General features: G+C 43.4%; 1 protein-coding gene across 1 annotated transcript; it reads right to left on the reverse strand.

The window, feature by feature from the left end:
- Nucleotides 1-3,368: 3,368 nt before the first annotated feature.
- On the reverse strand, nt 3,369-8,567 carry MTFMT (mitochondrial methionyl-tRNA formyltransferase). The gene is given in 10 exon segments (XM_027714689.2): nt 3,369-3,664; nt 3,666-3,815; nt 4,124-4,206; nt 4,521-4,602; nt 5,143-5,234; nt 5,781-5,856; nt 6,313-6,415; nt 7,219-7,341; nt 7,707-7,919; nt 8,438-8,567. Coding segments are annotated over 10 exon segments (1,083 nt in total). The 5' UTR covers nt 8,548-8,567; the 3' UTR covers nt 3,369-3,613.
- Nucleotides 8,568-11,992: the final 3,425 nt, after the last annotated feature.

Below are 11,992 nucleotides of genomic sequence, written 5' to 3' on the forward strand. Positions count from 1 at the left end.
CAAATACATTAAGCAAGTTTATATAGAAGAAAAGCTGCACCAGGTCCTGGCGTCGCCCACTCACACAGGTTTTATGCTACAGTTCAATGTCAGTTCTGACTTCTCCAGCTTGTGTTTATGGTCAGCCTATGGCAATGTCCTTTCTGCAGCCTGAAACCTAACCCACACTCCCACATATCAAAGGAGAGGATCAGCTGGAGGAATGCAGGGAGGCTGGGACTCAGCTCCTCCCTCAGCCTTAGCCTTCAGACCACCAACCTTGAGGAACAGGCTGAAGCAGGAGACCTGGCTCCTAAACAGCAGCAGGTTTGTGGCTGATGGCAAAGCATCTTCCATTAAGGTCACTTAGTTTCCAACCCTCAGATAAATCCAGTGACCTATCCCTCCATCCTGTTTCTAAAAAAAGGAAACTATTGCTTCCCAGAAGCTACCAGGATGTCAGCAGTTGGGATAAACAAAAGGCGAGATGTTCTTGTCTAGCCTCAACTTTCAAAATTATTTGGGGGTTTTGCATGTAACTTTATAAAAAGACTCAAGTATTCCTCTGATTAGTCACTTACATTTTTTGTAATTATTCAGAGAACAGGAATAAAAAGGTTTCCTAGGAAGCAGGGGAAGTGGGAAGCTCATGGAACACGAAACATGCATCTAACTGCGAGTCACCAGCATCCTGGGAAATATCACTCCCTCTAACACTTGTTTGAATTCCATAATGAAATCATCCCTAATCCAACACCAGAGCCCTTCTGGTGCCCAAACATTCTGCAGTTCTGCCAGTAATTTGGCCTCAGTGATGTTAAACTGAGCTATGGTGGAGGCTGGGTCTATGAATACCTCTGCTACTTTCCCTCCGTCCCCTGAGAGGAGAACAGCTGTTTTATTTTGCTAGGATCCCCTTCCAATGGCCAGAGTGGCTGTACTCAACTTTAGCAGCAGCGCTGGGGATTGAATCACTGTGACTTGTGTTCCAGAGTCAACCCTGACATGCTATTCCACACTTCATCAGTGAAAGCCCCATTTTTGTTTTGTCTGTTCTGCAAAAATAATCAGATTTTCATTACCTACTGAGTCAAATCCCAACAGAGCCAGGTGAAAGCAAAGTTTCCAAAGAGACATTTTGGCTAACAGCTGCCTGGGGAACACCAATTCCCTTTAAAGCTTCCCCATATGCCAAAAATAGCATGCCAAAGATTTCCTCCATAAAAAAAATAAATTAACCTTACCTTCTTTTGCACAACTGGGGTAAAGTTGTGCATATTCAGAGCTAAGATATAAACTGTTAAGCGACACAGAACTGTCCAATCTTTTATAACTTCTTGTGTAGAAAGCAAGTGAAGCCTTAAAGCAAACTGCAGAGATGAAAAGATTAAGTTACAAGTACAGGTACCCTGGCTGCAATATGGTTTAGACATTACTTGCTATTAAACAACTCACTGAAGACATTCTGTACCAGATTTTCACCATCTTCTGTCCAGCTGACCTGGGGTTTTGCCCAAAAGAGATGCAGCGAGCTCCATCTACAGGGATCCTGGGCACATGCCACCTCGAACTTCCCAAAAACGCAGGGAAACTCCTCCCTGTTGCTCTATGCTTTAGTGAGAACTGGAATTGCTGCCAGCCAGCAATAACTGACAGCAATAGGTCTCACACGAGGCTCCATCTAAAACTGACAAAAAACCATACACAAATAAATTAAAGAATTTTCTTCAAGTCATTCGTAGGAACAAAGTGGTTCATTTAAGAGTTTGGTTATCTAAGAACTTTTAATCTCGACTTTTGTGTCTGAACTTTTGACACTGCATTCTTTCTGTAGGAGTCACACCTCACTGTTCATTTTGTTCAGGTCATAAATGAATCACGATTCATCTTCCAGTGCCCAGGGACCTGGGACACCAGAAAAGTTGGGTCCTGAAACACTAAAATTGTTGAGTCCCAGTTAACTAAAATACTTCTCATAAATCCAAAATTCTTTATCATTAGTGCTTAAAATTATCTCTAAATTGTGGTGGTGGAGTTTTGGGTGGGATTTTATTTTGGTAGACTAATTTCTCTGCTAATTCAAATTCTGATACAATCCATGCCTGAGGCCAGAGCCCCATCATGCAGCTGATTAGTGTCAAAAACCTGTCTGTGGGGAAAGAGAAAAAATGTTCTTATCCTCAGCAAACATTGAATATTTGAATTCCAATGATGAATATAAACATTCTTTAAAAATAACTGATGAAAAATTCCCAGAAGCTCCAGCAGGGAAAACACAAGGCAAGCAGCCATGCAGTTATGACCACTGATGTAGTAAAACGCAGAAAACTCCCAAAACCACCACTTTCCCGAAAACCACAAAAAAAAAATCACTCACCCACCCACCTTTCTACTGGCATAAGGCAATAACTAACCTGTCACAGACTGATCTAAACAGACTAAAAGCAAAATGACTCCACAACCTTCACTTCCAAGGAGTGGGTAGGAGCAAAACACAAAAATACATCATTTGCTCGGAAATTAACTTGCCAGATTTAGATCTTCTGCAGCACAAACTGCACTGAGTCTGCAGCCAGAGGCAACAGGAATTCTCCACAGCAGCCTGACTTCCACCTTGCTGCTGTTTCCAGTTTCTGACTCTGATTCATAGGCTTGGATTTCTTGGAGGACCGTGTGTTTTGGAAAACCTGTCAGAGGCAGATTAATGTCGGACCAATGGCAATTAAAGAAAAATACAGCAGCATCTGCTTTAACAGATGCTTCTTCAGAAACATTTTAATCCTTGTCATGTAACACATTCTTCTAGATTTTTTGCTTTTACTTCAGTAGAACTCAGAAAAAAACAGGAAAATGTTGAGCAAATAACATCAGAGCAGCTCCTAAGATGTGGCCAGTCTTCATTTTGCCGTTATCCTCACAGTGCTACCTTACTTCTAAAAAAAGAAAGTTTAAAAGGGTCACCAATTTTGGGGTTCTTCACATGAAATACTCATATATGTCATTAACCAAAGGCTGAGGAAAAGCTTGGATTAGATTAACTCCTCATCATGGAGAAAGTACCATAGTAGAATGTAAACTTTCTGGATGGATGGCACACTAATATTAAATGGGATGTATCCAAAGATATGAAAACAGAAAGGAGAAGGAAGAAAATTACCATGGGCAAGAAAAGATTCTCTAGACCTTCACAGCTAAGTTATTAATCTCACTGTGGGGATACAAAGGGCGTTTTAAGGTCCACAAGAAAATCAAACTAGATAGTCTAAGTCTCAGTGAGCACTAAACTCTGAATTAGAGAAGCACTGGACTTTAATATTTTCATATCAAAGTAACTGTGCAAAATTTATCCCTGAGGAAGATTATACCAAAAGTCCTCGAAGAGAAATTGAAAACGTTGTATAAAAATAAATTTATTTCTCAACAGTGGAAATGGGGATTTTATTTACCACCTTCAGCATTCAGAGACTCTCCTCCTTCATGGGGAAAGAGGAGGAATCAGGAACCCACGATGAAAATATGCAGATGACAGTAGGATCAAACACTTTCGGAGGAAACCCTTAATTAAGCTGAATGTTATAGGTGGGCTTTGAAATATTTTATATTTCTATTAACTTACAGACATTTTAAAATACATCTATTGTTTTATATCCTGTGCCAATAGTCCCCTCTCTTTCAGAGTCTTTTTTTGCTGTGCTAAGTTTGAGTGTTTGAAATCTGCATTCCTGATGAACTGTCCGTGGACTCTGTTGGAACCAAAAGTGCATATATCCGTTGTAGAAGTCAACTGCTGTAAGCTTCTTCTTTAATATGACTGTTTTGATTCCAACCCAGCCTTCCTAGAAATAAAAACAAAAAAAAATGGCATAAGTTTCTTCCACATTTTAAAATTATCTTTAGCTCTCGTTGGCTGGCTTACAGAATACATTTTGTTTAATGTCATCAGGTTTACAAGTCAAAATTCTTGCTTGCACGTGCAAAGCCTGTTAGTGGAAATTAAAAGTTTAAGGTAACAAACAAAAAGTCTTGTGCTAATGTAAAGTAGTACAGAGAATAAAAATGGACAATTAAAACAAAAGTTACGCAATACACGAATACTAAAAACCTCATCTTGACAGTGAATATAAAACAAATTGGAAAAGCCTACCTTGCATCGAACTATCAGTGTCTGGGACACTTTATGGAACAGCAGTGAACCAGGAACAGCTTCACAGTCATTTAGTATTTGATCTAAAACCAAAGCAAGATCATCTTGCATTTTTATGCCAACGAGCGCAGAGAAAGTTTGAAACAATTCTGTCTCTTTGAAGCATGATAACAATCTTGTGTCAATATTTTGCTCAAAAGTATTTTATTGTATTCTGTGTTTTATTATAACCAAATGAGCAGGAAGAATCAGAACAGTCACCCTCTGGCACTGCATCTGATCCATGAACACTCACTAACTGTTTGCTCTGGCACATCCCTCAGCCAACATAGCGTTCGGATTCCTGCAGAAAATGGTTATAAAATTTAACTTAACGGATTAATTTAAAAGTAAATACCAGCAAAACCAGGGATATTATCCACTTCCACAAAATCCAGAAGTTTAACAGTAGTGCCCTTCCAGAGCGTCTGCAAAGGAAACTGGAAACAGAAGCAGATGACACGGTGAGAATATATTCACAATTTCCAGGCAACTGTCTAGTGGGTTTTTTTTCTTATGCAAAATACCTATGATGATATCATTAGGGGAAAATTTATATATATATGTCTAGATAGGAGACTTTCCTTGTTCTTCCTCATCTCTAACCATTATCATATCTGGGACTGAGTTAAGCAATTAGCTACAACAGCCCTTTCACTGTAGCTGTTTGCAGTGTTTACTCTCATGCAGAAATGTCACTGTAGTGTTTTAAACCCTCTCAAACAATCAGGGGAAATCTCAGAGCTAAGGGAACAATATAAAATTACTGAGCTGATTTCACACTTGGCATCAAGTTCACAAGAATTCTCCTTCACATTAATTCCACCTCCAGTGCTAAACTATCAGGATTTTAAAACACATGCTAAAATTACAGAGGCTAAAATAACTAAATTTGAGGTTCAGTCATCAGTTAAAATACCTACACCAATGTCAGCCATGCTAGAGGTCAGAAAAGGGTTCAAATAAATCCACTGTCTTACCATACTTCCTATTGCACGATGCAGTTGAATTATTTGTTTAGCTGTTTGCTCCTCCCATTTTATACAACTCTTTGCTATAGAAATTTTAGGAGCTAAGGAGGGGAAAAAGAAATCAGAAGATTTAATAGCTTGTTTTGCATCTTTTTGCAAAAACAAACAGCTGTGCTACTTTATCCTATTTTAAACCTCAGTTTATCCTGACCAATGGCAGGTTTACCATCCAGCCACAGGTACCTCAGACAACAACTGGAGAAAAGGTTTTGTAAAAACCTCAGTTTGGATTATTTATATTTAATTCTCAGTTGTTCTCCTATTTACCCATTGCACTGCAAACTGACAACATGTTTACAAACACAGCTGTAACCCTTTTGTCTGCATTACAACCATGAAGAGTAACAAACTCAGATTTTGTGACATCACCACTGATTTTGATATTGACAAAGCCACTCTGAAAAAATAAACGCAATGTAGTAAGTCTGGAGATTTCTGAAGCATTTTTAAGACAGAGAAGGCAGTGAAGAGACCATACTGAGAAAGGAATCTAAACAAAAATACAACCCAGCACAGCAGGAAACTTAGTTTTCCAGCTGATAAAAAAAAAAAATTACCAAGTCACATTAAACAGTATGTATACCTACCAAATGTTACTCCTTCTTTTGGCTGCTCTTTTTTGTTTTTTAAGCTTTCAGGCAAGTTTTTCAAAACTGCCAACAGCTGCAAAATAAATTTTGAACAGGGTATTAGCCAAGCTAAGTTCAAGCAATAATAAACAAAGTAAAACTCAATTTTTCAATAGTGAAACTTTCTTGTGAGCTTTTAGAAAACTGGGTAAGTATATAAGAAGTATATAAGACTTGTATCATACACACAGATACACTAAAGGCATTCTTCCCACTGAATTACAATTAAAAAAACCACAAGTATTTTTTAACGGATTATATCCTCTCAGATATTTATTCCAGAAGAGGACAGAAGCTGATTATTAAGATGAAAAAGTAGATATTCACTTCAATGAAAGAAGAACCTGCACCGTTTCCAAACACAGCACCAAGTTTCAGATCATTCTCCTTTTAAGCTGCAGTTAACTCAGAACAAGATTGATAAGAATTCTGTTTGCACGTGTTCAAAGCGAGGTACTAATTAGAAGTGACAGAGTTGGCAGGACTTTACCATGTTTGCACCCATCTTTGCTAATATCCCTTCCAGCTCCTGTGCTGTACAGTGGGGAGGAACAGCAACCTCTTCTTGCTTAATAATTGGACCTACATCAAACCTGCGAGGAAGAAAACACATGAGTTTACTGGAGGAGCTGAAACTCAATTAGCAGTTCAAAACCCTACATTCAGTACATTAACTCAGTTACTAATTACCCCTTTTTCCCCCTCTGAAAGTACTTTCCACATGTCATTTTCACATTATCAAATGTTTGGTTCGCAAGACTACACAGGGAAGAGAGTATCAGATCTATCTCAGCAACAAGATTCACCTCAGCAAGCTTGGGCTGATATAACACACAATTCACAGTTCAGAACATGAGATCTCAGAAGAAACAACCTGAAGTACTCAGAGGAAATTTTTTTTGCACTTTCCTAAGATCTATTACCAGACAAGCATGTAAGAAAAGGTAACTAGGATAACGTGTTTCCACAAGCCTTTTAAGCCAGATTTTGGGCTGAAACTAAACTATATAAACTGTCTCATGCCTAGACAGGTAACTGCTTGTCCTCTGTTCACTTACAGGTGACTCTGAAGTCTGAAAACCAGATCTTTTATGTCCTGTCATATCAAGTCTATTGATAGAGCTGTGTGACTGTTCTGTCTGCTCCCTGTAATAATGCCAATGATTAGAGAACAGGCTTGGAGTGCAAATTACACACTCACTAAAATACTGTATTTGTGACAAATCTCATATGGTCAGATGAACATTTTTAAGTGTTTCTAATTTTAATATTAAACACACATATTAAATAATAGTCATTATATAGACTGATTTAAATTATTATTTCAGTGGTGATGATTTAAAGTCCTGAGAGGCAACAACAGCAGTGAGTTGCTTGAAAGGCACATCAAACCTACCTTTTTGGTCTTATTTCCATAATTGTTACCCCAGTCACTCTATCACCATGAAGCACAGTGTGGACTACGGGTGCAGGACCACGCCATCGTGGGAGACAGCTGGGATGGATGTTCAGAACACCACTAAAATGAAATTCAAAGTTAGAACAGGAACAGTACTTGGAGCACACATAAATGGGTGTGCAACACACATGACAGTAAAACTACTTTCAGAATTATCTGCTCAGACCATCTGAAGTCTTACTGGCTTAAATATACACCTAAAGGAAAATTCACACTCTATAAACTTCAGTTTCTCAGCAAATACAGAAAGAGAGATGAGAGGAATAAAGGTAAACACATTCTCCTGAACATTTGCATAAATTTGCATCAATGTGTTCAAAGACAATGAACTTCACATCCCAGGTATGCTGACCTCACTTCCTACAAGTCACAGGTGCTGACTCAAAACCAGAGTACAGTGACAGATGTCCTGTCCACTCACTTACTATGGGAACTGCAGAATCAGGTCCTCGCTCAGGAGGCGTCCGAACGATGCCACCACCCCCACATCGAACTGCCCCGCGGGCCCCGTGTGCGGCCACTCGTGCACAGGCAGCTGGAGCTCCCGGGCACAGCTCCTCACGGGCAGGTCCCCGGGCAGGCGGGACGGCAGGGTCACCACCTCCAGCCGCGACACGAGCGGGTCCTCGCTGGGCTCTCTGGAGGGACAAGGAGTTGAAGGCCTTGTAATGGTAGAGCAAGGGAGAGGCGAGGGCTGGGTCACCTCCACCCCTCGCTGTGCCCCTGTGCCCTTCCACAGCACTTGCCCCTCCATCCCCTACCCCCTCCCTGATCCCCCTTCCCTGACCCTGCCCTCAGCCCCCTCACCACCCTTGAACCCCAGACCTCCTCACAACCCCCCCAGTCTCTGTGATCCTGGTGCATGGACCGACTAATACCTCCGCGGTCCCTGTCCCACCCTCAGGCTCCTTCCCCTCCTCTTCCCTACCACCCTCTGCCCAACCCACGGTCCCGACCCCTCCTCGTGCCCCAGTGACCCCCGAGCCCCATCACCGGCTTCATCTCCCATCCCTCAGTGCTCAGCCCTCCCTCACCCTCCACAGCCCCTCAGGCTCCGCGCCCCTCAGAGCCCGACTCCCCCTGAGGCCCCTCTCACTGCCCCGTGTCCCCTCAGGCCCGTCCTCCCCCAGGCCCGTCCCCCCTCTGGCGGCGGTACCCGGCGGCCCGCAGCGCTCGCAGGGCGGTGACGGCGAAGCGGTCTGTGCCGAAGAACAGGACCCGCCATGGCGGCCCCTCGCGCCAGGCGCGCAGCAGCCGGGCCCGCATCGCGGGGCTCCCCGCGCGCCGCGATGACGCGCCGGGACCCGCCCCGGGGCGGGGCCGCCCCTCAGCGCTGCGGGGCCGCGGGCAGCGGCGGTACCCCGTGCACTTATAGAGTGTCCCGAGCTGCGAGGGACACGACACGGTCATCGGGTCCCACTCCTGGCCCTGCGCAGGACACTGCAGCAATCTCACCGTGTTGTCCAAACGCTTCTTGAACTCGAGCTCGGTGCTGTGAGCACTGCCCTGGGGAGCCTGTTCCAGTGCCCGGCCACCCTTTGGGTGAAAACCCTCCTCTTGATATGCAGCCTAAACACCCCCTGACTCAGCTTCATGCCGTTCCCTCGGGTCCTGTTACTGTTCACGAGGGTGAACAGATCGGTACCTGCCCCTGCGCTGCCCCTCGTGAGGGTGCTGGAGATCCCCATGAGGTGGCCCCTCAGTCTCCTCCAGGCTGAACAAGCCAAATGGCCTCAGCCACTCCTCACGTGGCTTCCCCTCCAGACCCTTTACCATCCTTGTGGCTCTCCTTTGGATACTCTCCAATAGCTTATATGTCTTTTTGATTTTCTGGTGCCTGAAGCTGCCCCTAGGACTCGAGGTGAGGCTGTACCAGCGCAGAGCAGAGCGAGACAAATCACCTCACTCCACCAGCGATGCTGTTCCTCATGCCCCCCAGGACGTGGTTGGCCCTCCTGGCTGCCAGGGCACTGCTGACTCATGGCCAACTGGCCACCAACCAGGACCCCCAGGTCTCTTCCCACAACTGCTCTCCAGCCTCTCATTCCCCAGTCTATACACACAGCCAGGATTGCCCTGTCTCAGGTGCAGAATCGGGCACTTGCCCTTGTCAAACCTCATACTGTAGAATTGTAGAATCATAGAATGTTATGGGGTTGGAATGGATCTCATTAATGCATATAAATATCTCAGAGGTGGGTACCAACTGGTCTCAGACTCCTTTCAATAGTGCCCAGTGACAAGACAAGGAGCAATGGCCATAAACAAAAACACAACAAGTTCCACCTCAACATGAGGAAGAACTTCTTTATGTTGAGGGTGGCAGAGCACTGTAACGGGCTGCCCAGGAAGGGCACGGAGTCTCCCTCTCTGCAGACATCCCAAACCCACCTGGACACGTTCCTGTGTCACCTGCTCTGGGTGACCCTGCCTTGGCAGGGAGGTTGGACTGGACATCTCTGTGGTTCCAACCCTGACATCTCTGTGGTTCTGTGATCGTGGTGTGGGGTGGTGGGGCTGTCAGGGCAGCTCTTGGGGTCTGTGCAGCTCTGACAGCTCCAGCCCCCTAGTGTCGGTGCTCCCAAGCAGTGTCACTGTGGCCACAGCCCTGTAACCCTGAGCATGAATTGTCTGTGCTGCCTCAGTGCAAAGATAACATGGAAAAACATTGTGGGCAGAAAGGGGTGTTGACCCCGCAGCCACTGCTCTGACAGCATTTGAAAAGCTGATTTCATTGTCTGCCTCCATGGACAGCTTCATTTTAACAGTGACAATAACTCAAAGAATGTTTTCTTGTAAACTATGGGGTCAGAATCACCACTTAAAGAACTGTCTTCTCCCATAACATAAGTATGAAAATATTTTATCATTCTGCTAAGAACATTCTTTCCCCGCATGGGAAGATGGTTTATTTGTGTAGCTATTAATGTAAATCACATACAGAGATTCCCTTGCTCATCTAAATCACAGTTTATCCTACAGTCTTTGCCACTAGGAATTTCTGCAGCAGGGAGTGTGAGAATCTGGAAACATTTCCTATATGCCAGTGAAAACATGTAAATTACTTGGAAAAGGAATAGTAGAATTTTATGTTGGATACACGAGAGAAGGATCAAAAAGGAAAGTGAAATTTTGTGCCACACTAAGCAATGCTGTGCATATTCATTCTTCATGTCTGTATGCCCATCATTATGGTTTTCTTCTCTCAAACATTGAAGACACCACCATTTTCAGTGGTAGAAACACAGGAAAACTAATGAGAAAGGGCTGTTACATGTTAGGAAAAAAATGAGCCAGGCTATCCTAACGGAGGTTCTTCCGTTCCTGCACACTGAGATAAGGAGAATATGCTACCAAATACAGAGGTAATTTCCTAATCAATATGTAAAAATCAATTGCTCAAAAGAATTTATAATTTCCTATTACTTTGGAAATCCCATAAAAATCCTCAGCTCGGTTGTGTACAGGACAGTCTTCAATTCCACAATTCCAGCTACCTCATCTCAGTGCATAAATGAAAGGATATAGTTAAAAATATAAACAAGAGGGTAGCAAGGATGAAGGAATGGCTTCTGCTTGAGAAGAGAGTAAAGCTCCCAGCATGGTTCATCTTGGAAAGAAGATGGGGAAGAAGGGCAGGTAAATGGTCTGACTTATCATAAACAGGGGACAATTAGTTGTTGCACAATAACCAAGTGATTACAGACACTTATGGGTATCAGGCCCTTAAAGAGAGGAAGCAGTGTTCTGCACAGCGTGTAATTTCAGCCCTTATATCAGATGCTGAAAAATTTGACCACATAATACCTCAGATGCTGGAAAATACTCATGGCTTCCAGGGGTGCTGCACAGTCGCTGGCTGGAAGGCTGGAAGGAGACGTCCTGTGTGGTGACAGCGAATACCAGTTCTCTGAGGTCTTGGGCAAAGCCCTGGATTTATTACCAGCACTTCAGAAAGGCCAGGGATGTACCTGTGTGTCTGGATGGCCCAAATGCCACCCGAAAGCTGGGAGTCTGAACCCAGAATCCAGGTGCTGCTCGGTGTTCATTTCCAGGTATCAGATCCAGGCACTGAATGTGTCCTCAGCACCATGTGTGAAGCTTCACCTGCTGCTCCTCTAGGACTTAAACCCTGGAGATGAATTCTCACTTCTGGCAGTAGTTAAGGCTCCTGGAAATATTGTAACTCCATGCTGAACTTTTGCCAGACTTACACATGAAGTAATTAATGTTACATTTGTAGTGAGTTTATGAGGTGGACTTAAATTCCCCCAAGTACACTTTCTCCCAAGTGATTCATCCTCGGCTCTGATCCTACTGCACAGTTCAAACAGATTATGCCTGTTATTCAGTATTATGCCTTGGACACAGTGTACGTGTATTTTAACTGAAGATTTATCTTGATATAAATTTTTTTCAAAATGAAAGCAATTATCTGATTGTTTCACACACACAAAAAAAAAATCTAGCTTTTCTGCTGCATTTGAACTCTGCTTTTGTACATGGAAGGGAAAAAAAAAAACCAACCCTGCATGTTTAGTTATTCTGTAACCAGGCATTTCAGGTCAAAGACACTGAAGGGATCAAAAAAGATAAGCAAAATTAAAACACCGAGGTCAGACAAGCTCTTCCCAAGATTAGTGAAGACAGATCCGAGGAAGAAGCAGAACACAAATCAACATCTTATCTGCACTTTGCTTCCTGGCCAAGA

This window comes from Pipra filicauda, unplaced genomic scaffold (assembly GCF_003945595.2).
Source record: "Pipra filicauda isolate LSUMZ 115617 unplaced genomic scaffold, ASM394559v2 scaffold70_size2993248_pilon, whole genome shotgun sequence".
In the NCBI taxonomy this organism is placed as follows: domain Eukaryota; kingdom Metazoa; phylum Chordata; class Aves; order Passeriformes; family Pipridae; genus Pipra; species Pipra filicauda.